A 14,364-nucleotide genomic window follows, 5' to 3' on the forward strand; every position below is an offset into this window, starting at 1 on the left:
TGTCTACAACTTGGGGAAGTTTATGGCAGAAAAAGAATATGCATATTGACTGAGTGCTGACTACCGCCCTTCCCCTTCAGACAAAAAAGATAAAACATTCACAAGCAGCTCTGCTTATTTTGGTTGAAGCACAGCAACAATGCGTGCAGTAAAGCTGATCCTTCTGACTGCAGCCAAATCAGATTAGACTGGCCCATCACAGGGCACTGAGAGACCGTCACTTTTGTTTACCAGGGCCATCTAGAATCCCTCTAAGATTAAATATGCTTCCAAACTCCTTTTAAGCTATGGCCCAGGGCAGGTTTTTCAGAGAAAGGAAAATAATAGCAATAAAAAGGCATATTTTCTCCTGGCTCATGAAAACAGCATGAGAAACAGCTCCATAACCCCAGCACACTCTTAGAAGTACAGTGACATGAAGTGAAGGCCATTTACCTTCAGGGCCCAGTTACCTTGGGCTACATATCCAGGGTAGAGATTGTTGGCTCTTGTGTTCAGTAAAAGGAGCTTTATATAATGCAATGAAGAAAGCATACTGTGCAAAAGATGAAATAAAAATGGAGACCAAACTGGCATTGTTGTCCTTGTGGGAGCCTCCCACAGAGGCTGGTGTTCAGGGTCTCCATCCCACTGTTGGTTTCAGCATTCAAGATTGGTGTGCATGATGCCAAACCCGTGCAGTGTCACTGGGTTCAGCTCTTGCCCATTTCTGGCAGGCACAGTCATTAGCTTCAGCTCCCCACTTCTGTGAGCCTGCTGCTGAACCAAAGTGAGCAGAGCCTGAGCTGGCAGGAGATGGGGGCAGCCAGGATGATTCAGTCCACGGAAGGGAACCTGTGGGGTTGATACAAAAAGTGCCCACCTAACTTTTGTTGTCTTGCCCTATGTGCTAGTTCTGCCTGTTCTCTGCCTTTCCACTGCCCTAAAGGAGGTCCTCAAGCAGACCAAACATTTTATGTACTTACAATTACAGAGCACTGTGGAAATGACATCTTTGTCATAGATCAGGTTGTCCCGGATCACATGAGCAGCAGTCAGGAGATACTGCCTTTTAGGCATATCTTTACATGCTTGTCATTACCTGGTACTACAGAAGAGGGACTGCCTCCATCTGTTACTGTAGCCCACACTGCACACATTGTGGACTTTGTGAAGAAATCACAGGATCTAGTTACTTTTTGCTAAAATAAACAACAGGAGCTAGTTGTTGCCTAAATCCAATTTCTCCTCTTAGCCTCCTATTTTTCTAATAAATAAGGCAAATAAATATAAGATATGCAAGCAGTATGATACTCATATAACATTAAGTTGTAATACTTTACACTTTGTTGGTTAATAATCTGAATGTAATGGAGAAAAGCAAGCTGTACTGCATAATTATATGTGGTTTAGAGGCAGAGCACAGCATAGGTGAGGGGTCACTTTAACTTACTTTGGTCTTACATTACATTATTGGACATCGTTGCATACTTGCAGTTAGCGCTACTAAGATGACATATTAGATAATGTCTTTCCCCATTTACCACTCTACCTCTTTAAATAGCCATGTCATACCTTGAACACATATAATATATAAACAGTAAATTTAATACATCTAAAACTTAATGAAACAATTGTATTGATTTAGGAAGATTGCATTAAAATATAAATAACTTCATGTATAGCACTTTGAAGATAAAAAGTACTAGATGCATTTTATTTCTTTGAAGAAGACAAATACAGTCTCCAGTTTAATAATTCTCCAGTTTTCCTTGTAAGCTGAACCCCTTTATAAAAGACATATCAGAATAAGTTGTTATGTCTCGCGCCCTGGTTTTGGATGATTCAGAATGCTTTTCTATTAAGCCTGTTTCTGCATTAAAAAACAAAAAACAAAACAACAACAACAACAACAACAACAAAACAGAGAAACCCATCTTCAAAGATACATGAAGATAAAAGATAAAAGTTGCTCCTCAGACTGATTCCCACATTAACACAACTGCAGAACTGACTAGTTGACAGGGCCTGGAGCACATCCCCCTTTTGGGAGTTTTGTTGGCTGAGCCAAGGAGTCTACCTGGCAGAGTCCAAGGTTGGCTTCAGTGTCAGTAAGAGCTGCTGTCAAGAAGCCAGAAGCAATGCCCTGCCCTTTCTTTCCCTTAGGGACTGCTTTTAAGCTGGGGGTGTGCCACCTGCCCCTGCTTGGGCTACATCACAGCTGTGTTGCAGCAAGGTCTGCACTTGGGCTTGTAGCTCTTCAGTCTGGACCTGAACTCAGAGCCACCAGCTGGGCTTCCTGGCACAAGCTTGGACCTGCCTTGTCGTGGTGGCCACTGGGTCACCACTGGGCTGTGTCTGACCCTAAACACCATCTCTGGCCCAGATCCAGACCTGGACTTGCCAGTGGTTCCTTATGGTGAGGTTGCTGCTCCTGCCTGTCCTGTTAGTGTGCTTTGTTCCTGATTTGCCTTCCCTTGAGAAGCTGCCAGCCCTCTGCTCCATGACACTTCCCTATTTCATTCTGAGAGGAACTGGTTGAGGTATTTCTTAAATGTAACATAGCTGATTTACACACAAAGCATTTTTAAATGCAACTGTCAACCAGTTAGGCATGTGGGTGCATTTATGCAAGCCATCACAGTGACTGAAAATTACTCTTTTTTCAAAGATACTATAAAAAGTGATTTTGTATCACAAATAATCCTGAAGTTTTATGTGTAAATTTAGCAGTGTTATTTGTTCATCACAGACCTTGCCTTTTAACCTCCCACTTTTCAACAGCTAACACTTGAAACAGGTGCTCGGAATGAGAAACTGGAATGAGTTTTTCAACTTCAGTGAAGTATATCGAACTACATTATACTTTGGACATAAGGAGTCTACGTGAATTTTGTAAAGAATGATGCAATGTTGTATTTTTCTGGGAAAACTGTGTAGGCACAGAGCCCCTTGCAGGTGTGCTGGAGTCTAGGATCAGTCTCTGTACAGCCCCAAGTAGTCTGACATTCATTACTTTCAGCAATCTCATTTACTCAAAAGGCGATGGATGGATACAAAGGTCTGCTCTAAGAATGTTTTATCATGAACACTTGTTACAGAGGGTCTTATTCCTCCAATTTGCAGCTTTCTGTCAGCCTGGCAGGCATTGTATCACCTTCTGTTTTAGAGTGGACCTAATTATTTACCTCGCATTGCAGCACAGCTATCAGCAACTAGAAATAGCAAAGATTGGGCAGTGCCCTCTGCTCGCAGAGAAACATGCACTAATGGGAACTTCTCATGTACAAAAGATGCGTGTATGTATATATATCTATATATTTATATATCATCTTGCATATAATGAATTTGTGGGAATGGATGCTTATGCACCTTGATGAAGAACAACGTTGGTTACTACCTTTTCTTTACAGATGGCTTTTTGTGCCATGAGTTGCAATGGATAGCCATCTGCTGGTGTAAATCACCAGTATAATTGCCTGCTGATTTTGATGAAGATTTAAGTTAGCAAAAGCTTCCATTTCTTAAACTAATATAAGGTAATGCATACAGTCTGCAATTCTCATTATCTTCTCCTAGGTCATACTCCATCCTTTACTAATTGGCTGTACAGGCACCCCTTTTTGAGCTACAACAAAGTTTACAACCTTTTCTTGATCATTTCATGTGCAGCCAGGTCAAAGTCTAAATGAGAGGTTCTTTTATTTCCATTTATTTTGCATAATAAGTGACTGAATTGGCACTACCATTCCACCTATCTGCTGCTACTTTTCCATGTCAGCAGCTACTACTGTTCATCATGCAAAACTGCTGGAATGAAGGGTGTGACTCAGCCACTAATATTTCAGAGTGACTCTCTTGATGTCAGGCTACTAATTTAAGAACTTTGGTACAGGCACACAGTAGGTATATCTCAGGGCTCTTGTTTTACTTCTCCTTGGTATTACCGCTTTGGAAGCTCTTGTTCATCCGGAGTCTTGCCATGACATGGGACTGTATAAACTTTAAAAATCCCAAAGTCATATGGTTATTCAATCCATAAACAATATGACTGGGTTGGCTCAGTTTATTCAGATCTGCGTAGATGGCTCTGGTGATTGCTATGCACTTCCATCAAAAACGTGTTGTTGCAGTTTCCTAATTAGTATTTCCTTTTTTTTTTTTTTTTAATGACCAGCATGTGGATTGAAACTTCCATGAGTGTGACACTCATTGTTTTGAGATTTTGCCAGAAAAGATGTATGTGTCAGTCTACTTTAAGCAGAATCTCATTAGAGGGCTAGAGTATGTTCTTTCCGCTAAGGCTCCAGATCAGAAAATCTTCAAGAGTTATACGTACAACACAAAAAATTGCTCAGATTCATCTGAACAATGTAGGTTTTGTTTTCTTTTTCTGCACCAAGTTTTTGTAACTGATTCGAAAAAAAAGTATAATTTCTTGAAAAACAGCAGTCACGCAGGACAATGTATGTGTTGGCAACAAAACCTTTGTCCAAGAGTTTATATCTGTATATTACATAGGACAATTCAATGCAGTATGAATAAGGACAAAGCATATAGGAGAGAACAGCGTTGGTCAGTACAGCAGCAGTCACAGCTTGTGACAAGTAAATCTTCTCCTGAGTGATTGCTAGTCAGTTTGGCAATGCCAGGCTTTCGGGTGGATTAAAAACAAACAAACAAAACACAGCAAGTTTTGATTTGAAGAAGATGAAGAATGAAATTTGCAACATCCCAAGGATGAGAATGACCCATGAAGGAGCATACACCTTCATGGTGTACATAATACACAAAGTTGGTACCTAAGTTTTGAAACTTAACATTTGACACTGTCTGGCTACGGAAGCATGTAGACATGACTGATTAATGTTAATTTTCACAGTCTTTCAAAAGGCAGCTGCAGGCAGAAACCTTGAGGACCAAGACTAGGGTAGGCATTTTCTTAACTGATTACCTGCTCACATTCTTTTTTTTTTTTTTTTTCTTATTTCTTTGAATACTAGAGTATATAGGTACAGAAAAAAAACAAAAAACAAACACTTTTTGTCGATTACTGAAGTAGCCTGAAGTAATGAGATACATATAACAGTGAAAATGAAAAAAAGTGCCATATTTTTAAGTTATAAAACCCCATTAAAAAGGCAGACCATAAAGTTCCATGCTCATTTCAGGGCAAAATATTAGGAAAGACACAAACGCAGAAACAGCCTCTTTTACATCTCGTTGCCCCGAAAACCCACTTCTCACCCCACCACCCACCCTGAGGACATGGAGGGGACTCTTCCTACCCGACGCTATTAGTGCTCCCCGTATTTATTTACACTCTTCCCGCTGGAGATAAATGAGGTCCTCGGCCACCCCCCTTCCCCACACAGATCCCGACCAGGGCTCCGGGACAGAGGCTCCGGGCCGAGGGACCCGGGGCGGCCGGTGCCACACGCCAGAGCCCCGCCGCGGGCAGGGCCCCGCCGCCATCTCCTCCTCCTCCCGCCGTGCCCTCAGCCCTTCCCTTCCCTTCCCCGCCATGGCGGCAGCGGCTTCCAGCCGGGCTCCCTCCTCCCCATAGCGGCCACACGGGGGTGTGGAGCGGGGCTGGCGCCGGTCGCGGGCTTTGTTCGTCGCTGCCTGCGCCGCCTCCTCCCCTTCCTTCCCCCTCATTTTTTTATTTTTTTATTTATTTTTTTTTTTTCTTCCCCCCCTCCCCTTTCCCTTCCCGTCCCTTCCCTCCATCGCCCTCCCCTAGCCCGAGAGCCGGCCGGGCCGGCTGCCCGGAGCGGGCCGAGGGGCGGGGGGGAAACCGAGCGGGCGCTGCCCGCCCCGCCGGCAGCGAGCAGGCAGGCAGGCAGGCCGGGAGGGAGGCGCCATGGCCGACAGGGCGAGGGCGGCGCTCGGGGAGTCGGGCTGGTAAGTGGGGGCGCCCGCCGCCATGTCGCGGGGGCCGGACCCGGACCCGGACCCTGCCGTGTCCCGGGCACGGCGCCGTGGCCCCCGGCCCCTCCGTTGCTTGCTGGCTTTGGGGCGTAACTCGCTATATCGGCGTGTGCTGCGGTGGTGTTTTATTTATCCGTTTATTTATTTATTTTGGGGTGGGGGGGCTCGCTTCTTTTGTGTCTCGACTCGCGCCATGAAGCGCTCGAAGCCGCCCCCCCCCCTCTAGGCTCCAGCTCCCCCCGTGTCCCGGCGGCTCCCCACGGGTGTGTGTGGGGCCCTTTAGGCCTCTCCTGTCGGCCTTTGGGGCCAGCTGGGGCCGGGCCGGTGTGTGCACAGCTCACAGCAGGGCTGGCAGGGGCTTTTTGCCCCGGGACGTGCCCCTGCTGCCTGCCTGCCCTTCCCCTGGGGTCTGCACCCTCCTGGCTGAGGGCTGGGGCTTTGGGGTGGCGTTGTTCCTTTTAACTAACCCTGTGGTGCTCAATAAGGTTGGAGAAGTGGAGTCAAACGCTTGAGGCTTTTTTTTTTTTTTTTTTTTTTTCCAGTTAGTCCCGAGTTGAGCGTTTTGTGTGCTTTGGAAGAGCGCGCTTCAATGAGTCTGAATGGTGCTATCTCTGCATCTCGTTTGCTAGCCTGGAGGCTTTTTGGCACTATTGACTAGAAGTGGATTTATTTATTTTTTAATTGATCAGTGTAGTTCCCTTATTAGTCAGCACTCTGCCTCCTTAACTACTGGCAAGTCGTTCTCGAAGCAAAAGCTCATTGTTGATTACCAAGGCGCAACACAACTTTGTTTAGCTGTAATTGAGGAAAAACTGCTTAACTTAAAAAGAAATGTCATTACTTCCCATGGCATTTTGTGGATGTTTTTACTGCGATGTTTAACTTAGTGGCTTTGCTGGATTGTGCTTTCATTTATGGCTAACACGTAAAGCACTAAAACAGCATCGTGTGGTTTAGGTAGTTTCTCCAGCATTGCTTTGTGATAATACTAAGCAGGCTGGGAGAACTAGCGTCTTTAGGTCTGGATGAGCGTATCATGTTTCAAAAATACTGACCTAAGCAGTTCTAGAGTACACAATCCTGTGATTCCTGTCTGTTGGTGGGCTGAAAGAATCAAAAGTGTTCGTGCTAACTTTCATAAGATTAGTTTTCTTAAAGGGCAGTGTTGGCTGTAACTTGATGCTCACACCTCTCCCATACTTACTGCTCTTCAAAAAGGAGAAAGCTTCCGTAAAAGTAACTTTTACTTTAGTGATTTTTCTTTTCTTGCTTTCTATTACACATCCAAAACTTTATCACATACTTTTCAGTTCTTAGGTGTCTTACTACATAGTCAGTTGAATGAGGGCCATTGGTAAACTACTTTTAGGGATTGGCAGTCCAAAATATGAGGTGCCCCCTGAAACTCTCTGTTACTCCACAGTGTTTGCCTCTGTCCTTGGGGCATATTCTGTTGAATGGCACTAAACACTTGTTATTCTTGCAGTGCTGCCAGGTGTGATCCAAAGACAGTGACTGAAATATGATCGGGCAGTAGTGGGATGATACTCTGGTACACCGGATTTATGCCTTGGCCTACTTGGATTGGGAAGGGCAGCATGAGTGCTTACACTTTTGAGGAGGAGTGGAAAAGGAAATAATGCTTCAGAAACCTTCAGCAAAGTGTTCTTGTCCTTGAAAAAATAACGTAGGCATCCATGCGCTTCGCTGTTCTGTTGCTATTACGCATGTGACTTCTCTATCCGCTTGTTATTAGTAGATCTTAAAGTCATTTAACACGTGTTACTGAGCCTTAAGTTGTGGTATTTGATGCAGTAGATTTCTCACTATACTTGACTACACGGGTGGTTGAATCACTTTCAGTCCCAAACTTATTCCTAGTGTTGCTGTCGACTCATGTCGAAGTGGTATGTTTTCTAGCACAAAAGTGGAACTGAGCTTATGCATTGACTTCTGTCCACATTTAAACTACTGCAACACCACTTGGTGTTCCAACAAAGCAAACTGTTTTTTGGAAGAACATTGTTCTTCCAAAGTTGCAAATCTTCTAGTTTGTAAGATACTGTCTATTCCAACCAGATTTTACCGTAACTTTCTTAGAACTTTAAAGGTAAGAAAAGTGGTAAGAAAAGTTAATACAGACACATGCTTGTGTGAATTTCTGCAATTATTTTTTTTTGTTATAACTGAATATGAAGTAAAGTTATTTTTCAAATGAAGCATTAACAAAATGTAGTTAAGATAGTATTACATATAAATATATATTTTATTTATATATATTTCAAGCAGCTGTTAAAGTCATCCACTGCCCTGGAAATTTGTAATGTTTGCTTTTTAAGTTTGCTTCAGTATATCAGTTATGGTTTTTAAGCTTCTGAGAGAGAAAGTTCCCCTACATAGTAGATGTAAGAGTGGTAGCTAAGGTAGCTAACTCATGTTTTTTTTTAAAGTTTACTTATTTATTTACTTTGTGGTAGTGTTTCATGAAAGTGGGTGAAAGGCCCCTGTAGTGAGCATGCAGAGCTGCTTCCCTGAAGAGAAGACATCCTTGTCTTTAGACTTGCACATCTAGACTTCCACACTGACCAAGTCTTTAGACTTGCACATATTTTGAGGCTACTTTTCCTTGCACACTCCCTTGGGTGCTGCTTCTCAGGATTTGATACTGGCTCCAACTTTAGAGCTCAGATAAGGTGTGTTTGTATTACTTTGCAGTGGAAAAGTTAATCTGCCTTGGAACATGAAGTTCTGTTAACTTTTTTTTTTTTTTAAACTATCAGACATGCAAAGAAAGTTGCCTTCTTGTACTGTAATAGTTCTGTTCCTGAGTTTTGGAACCGAATTTCCAGTGTTCACATTAAAATATAGGCCTAAATGGAACAGAGGAACAGAATCCAGTTTTCTCACTAGCCGTGGAGTCCAAAAGAACTGCAGAGTACACACTCCTTATGTAAACCATGAATCACAGAACACTTCTCTCTGGCTTGCAACAACAATTTTTGTTTGCCTTTGGAAGGCACCCAGGTTTCACTTCATAAAAGAAGTTGACAGCCTAGAACTTTGTCAGTGTCCTAGATCTTCACAGAACTTTGGCATTTTGATGCAATAAATTCCAGTGTTTTTGAATACAAGCAGTGTGTCGTGCCCTACTGCAGGTTTAGCCGCCCCTGGTCTTAGGTCTGATGACTGATCTCTGAATGTGGGAGAGGAAGACATGCAAACTGGATAGCTAAAGAATTCCTTAGTACAGCTAAGTGTACAAGTGAGTTGCTTGTTGAGTAGTGCAAATTATTTTTATTGCAGTGTAAAAATTAGTAGGTCTATGGGAAAAGCACATAGTCTTGTAAAACTTCATATATTTTTCAAAGTTATGTAGACAGTGTTCTGACTATAAAAGGTTATTTCCAGAGATGAAGAAGAATCAGAATTGTATTTGTTGTTTGGAAACAAAAGAGTAGTGTTTAGAAGTCCATGAGAAAACTTCGATCAGTGTAATTTTGGTTTTATATGTTTTGTAAATGAAAGTTGTGTACTTGGTGTATGCTGAGCTACTTTAAATTGACTTTCATCTATTTCAGCAAGTAATGTGCTGCATGCTGGGTAACAGTAGATTTAAGTTAGTCTGTTGTAACCCTTTCCTTATAGGACTAATGACAACATGATCCAAGCTCTGAAGCAAAGGTAGGGAATGCCTGCAGGGACAATCTGACTCTGCTTTCTAAGAGCGCAGCAGGAATTTGGGGAAGCAGTTGGTTCCAGGATCCTGCAAGGCAATCTGCTTTTCCTACACATTGTTTTGCTGTTCCACTGAAGCTCCTTTGGCAGGCATGGCTGAATTTGGTCCCTGCATATGGAGCAAGCTCAGTCTGGGTAGAAGATGTCCCTTAGACACAGGGATAACAATGATTCACAGGGGAGAAGCATCTCTGTTTTGGGTTTCTTAACACCACTGTATATTTTTATGAGCTTGGGTTGGTACTGTGAAAGCTAGAAGTGCTGGTAAATTGTAGCAAAGTAAAGTGCTGCAATCATTGCAGTTTTGCATTTTTTTTTTGTTTTTGTCATTCACGTGTATCCCTTACTGTCTAGTGTGATCGGTTTGATTCTAGCTCGATCAGGAATAGTGGGTAGACATAAACTGAATTCTTGATGTCACTGGCAATCTGGAGGAGCAGAACAAGTCCAGTGTTGTACCTTCTGTTAAGGGAGATGAGACAAGAAACTCCTTTTAAAGAGGCTGTTAAGTGGTAACAAATGAGTGATATTGGATGTAATCTTACAAGCTTTTCCAAGAAACTGGTATATGGCTATTATTAATGGTTAAAAAGCAGCGCAAAGAAAGCTGTTGGGAATTTTTCACAAAGAATAAAATAACTGTTAAGTCATTATGTATATGAATGGCGTGTCCTAATTTTTAGCGGTATGTGCTAATGTAATTGTCCCAGCAGAGCAAAGGTTTTGTAGACAGTGAAAAAGTAAATGAGAGGTGTGGAAGGTCCTCTGTGCTGGGAAGATGGAGATCTTTAGTCTGAGAAACAGAACAATAAGGGGAGAGGTGACAGGGGTCTGCGAAATCTGCAGAGCATACAGAAATGATGAATAGAAAGCAAGGCAGCTATTTTTCTTAACACAAGAATTAGGCCACCCAGTGAATTAAACATGCTCGTTGATGAAAATTGAAGTAGCTTCTCAAGCAATGTGTAATTAAATCGTGGCATGGAATTGGCACGTGATAATTTGGAGCAGAAAGATAAAAGTGAGGTAAAATACAGAAATACGTATTATATTATAAAATGCAGAAAAATACAGGTGGGTTAAAATATGAATTTGGCAAAATCAGGTAGGGGTAGTTGCATTGAAAGTGTAACTCTGGGATGGAGCTTATCTACTAGCCCTCAAATAGCTGGAAGCCAGGAATTACTCAGGGCACTTTCAGATACTTGCTGTTTCACGTTCTTTATCTGAATCATCTGCCTCTGGCCACCCTTGAGGAAGGGGAACTGTGTTAGACGTAGACTGGTTAAGTGTGAGCACCATTTCTGTTCTTACTTTTCTGTTGTAGGTAAGTGTTTTTCACGCTGCAGTCTTACTGAATAAAGGTCTTTTTCCTTTTAATTGGGAGTGGGAGTTTTGAGACAAATGAACAGGGCCTTGAGAAACAGGACAGAGAAGCCAAAGTAAGTGTGGCAGTCCCCTTTGCACCCTGTCTCCGTTGTGATTTCTGCTGTCTTACTGCAGCTCAGCCTCCAGGATTTTATTAGCTGCTGGGAGAGCCTCTCCTGTCACCTTGATATACCAGATCTCAAATCAATTTATGCACCCTTCTTGGGAACGTAGCCTTTATCTGCTGGCTCCTCTGAAGAGTCTGCTAAGAAGCTGAAGCACTAGCATGAGATGTCCTTGACTTAACAGAACTGTTGCAATTTGAGTGAAGAATATGAAGAATATTGCTATTTGTTGAGTAAAGGGTTCACGGTAGAGGGGGAAGAAAAAGTTTAGTTTACATGGAACAAATTGAAAGGTGGAAGTTGTGACGGACAGTTTTCCAACACCCAGCTTTTCAGTGGCCTTGCTTTTTTTTGGTATAGTGTATCTAAGGTTGATTGTCTCCCATAAATGCTTTCTGTAGGGGCGTGTAGGTTTGTCTCCTTTTTGAGACTTTGGAGATGCCGTGTGTATTTAATCTCATTTCAGAAGTCACGTAGTCATGGAAGTTTGTAGGCTTTGCTTTCTTTTTGAGGTGCGGATAAGGCCAATGTCACCTAGAGGATTTGACTCGTAGTAGTTTCCTTCTTCCTGCCTCTCTGTCCACATGCTCTTTGACCTAATGTGAAACAGTGCACGTTATCCCAGAGACTGAAATGTCTGCTGAGTTTTGTAATATTTTTATCAGTTAGTCTACTGATAAGCTAATTGCTATCAGCACTTAAACAGGGTAAATGGGTGGAGCTTCTTACACAACGACTACTGGGGGCTGATTTCCCTCTTCCCTCTCACAAATCTGACTGGAGATTAAAATTGTTGGTCAGAAAGCCTGCACCTTCCAGAACGTGGAAATTTCAGACATCTGGCCTAGGTGTTGGGTATAGATGAAGCAGGTCTTGGGAGAAAGCCCTTTGCAAAGAATTTGCTTCCAGAAAGCATGTTCTGAGACCTGAGACCTGTGGGTTTGAGACCTTGTGGGTTTGCTCTGTGCAGTTTGTGTGCTCCCACTTCTCAGATCCCGGACCCCTGAGCAGAGAGCTGTCGGGAGGGTAGCTGCCCATTTCGGGGTGAGGTGGTGCTGTCATTCGGACCATGAACAAACTGGTGTTCAGTGGGGTTTTATATTTGCATATTTTACATGTGTCACTTCTTCTGGTTAAAATATGGCTTAACATGGCAATACATGGAGGAGTACGTAGAGAGATGGCAGCTGTCCCGAAGCTTAATTTAACAGGTAGAATTACGCTTAGAAATGTTGGATTTTAAATATCCCGTACAATTAGTTGATGCTTCATGGTTTGCTTGTTCTGTGGTAGTTGCAATAATATAGTTAAAATAAATTTAACTGAATCTCCAAGCTGTTCATGTTGTACATATTTTCAAGAGTAGTACATTTTCTACTTCTTCAGAGCAATAGGAGGATGTTGAATTCCAATATAATTAATTCTAGTACTGCTGATGGAAAGATGGAAAGGCTCTCTGGGGGAGGCGAATAGTATGTGAGTGTTTCTAATCAGATTGCATGCACTTAATATAATGCAGAGTTGTGAGGTGTCAGAATTTAGGAAGGCTGGGCAGCTCTAGGACTGATGTACAACCTTCGATGGAGCTGCTTTACGCTCCTAAGGGAAAAAAGAAGTTGCTGTCTTAAATTGTCTTTGCATCACTGGTAAGTAATTGAAGCATGATGGGCATTCTTGCAATGGGATCATTTTGAACACTTCACTTTGAGAAGTTTAGCATAGGTATTAGAGATAGGAGTAACAACACTGACAGCACGAGGCTTGTTCTGAGTCAGAGAGCCGCCTGCTGACATCGTGTGCGCTGCCTGGGGAGCGTGGTCAAGATTGGCTTTTCCTTTCCTGCTGTTTGCCTCATACAGTGCTCCAGGAACAGCCAGGAGCGTCTCCTGTTGTGTCACGTCTGGAAAAAAGCTGTTGAGGAAAGCCAGCAGAGGAAAAAGCCATGTGTGTTCAGACAGTTTCAAGATACTCTCGGTGCGCTGTCAGCTGTGTCGTTGGCACGGGCCCAGCCTTAGGATATTTGTGTTCAGTTTAACGCCTCGGGGTGGCTGCCAACGTTTTCCTGGGGAAATATGAGTGAGAAATAGTATTCACAGCTTGTATCTCAGGAGAAGGAAAAAAATCATTATAAAAAGAAAGACAGCCCTCTTTACATTGTGTGTTTTGTATGTCCAATTGCGTTGGTCTGTTACAAATGACGGAGGGTCAGATCTCCTCAAGGAGCACAACACACAAGAGCTCTTGTCCAGTGCTTTCTGGCTGCAGGGACTGTTTGTAGCATCCACCACGTCACAGCAGTGGCACTTGCTAAAAGGTTATCTTAGCCAGCTTTGGGGCTAGCAAGGTTATCTTGGACATGTCTCTGTATGTTACTTGGTAAAATCTCTAGATTTAATCTCCAGATTTAGGCTTGATGTTTTTGTACTACCACCATTACTGCCAGATAACTGTGTGTGCACTTATCACGGAATCTCTCTTCGATTAAGTAGTGTTGAGTCACGTTAACATTTTTTGGGGGAATCTGCTGAAATTTTACTCTGCATTTTGCAACAGTAAAAGAATATAACAATATATAGTTACCTCCATATTAAAATACTTTAATAGAAGTAAATCAGGGTATGTCATTAAAGCACAGGCCAGAAGTGCGTACTGTCCAGGTTTCTTACCAAATGAATTAGTAAAGTTGTTTCCACATTTTGTGAAAATACAGTCACTTATTTAACCCTGGTATTGATGGCAATATACCGAATGGGGAAAATGCTACTTTAAACAGCTAGATCATCTTGTTATGTATTATTTCTTCATAGAAAAACAGAAATTGAAACACCATTTATTATGGAAGCACATTTACACTTCTTTCTTTTGGGTGATGTTTCCATAATTACTGAGAGGGCTGTTGTGTGGTGGGGATTGGGGAAGCTTCCAAAGGTATCAGGGTAGTGTGAGTTTGCTGGGGGATAACTTTTTTATTTGTTAAATTGAGATCTGCATCCAAGACTGCTTTAAATGCAATGCAGAGGTGTTAAATTCTTAATTACTTTTTAGAATGGTAATACTAATGAAGCATTACATTTTCCAACTTCTTAGAACATGTTCTGTTTTATAGATGAAAGTGTTGCAAGTGCAGAGGTTTTTGTTTAGCTGTTATTTGGAGGGGAGAGAGGAAGAAAGTCATTGAAGGAACTGGAGAGAAGGCGGGTGGTTTCCACAGGTCTGGTTCTGACGC

At 42.5% G+C, this 14,364-nt stretch overlaps 1 protein-coding gene across 2 annotated transcripts in view; it reads left to right on the plus strand.

The window, feature by feature from the left end:
- Positions 1 to 5,590: 5,590 nt before the first annotated feature.
- Positions 5,591 to 14,364, plus strand: part of TDRD3 (tudor domain containing 3) — a 104,269-nt gene continuing 95,495 nt past the window's right edge. For both annotated transcript variants that reach the window (XM_068675856.1, XM_068675863.1), the window contains exon 1: positions 5,591 to 5,883. In XM_068675856.1, the coding sequence (XP_068531957.1) occupies positions 5,843 to 5,883 (41 nt within the window). In that variant the 5' untranslated portion in view covers positions 5,591 to 5,842. The remainder of the gene's footprint in view (positions 5,884 to 14,364) is intronic.

This window comes from Anas acuta, chromosome 1 (genome assembly GCF_963932015.1).
Source record: "Anas acuta chromosome 1, bAnaAcu1.1, whole genome shotgun sequence".
Taxonomy (NCBI): Eukaryota; Metazoa; Chordata; class Aves; order Anseriformes; family Anatidae; genus Anas; species Anas acuta.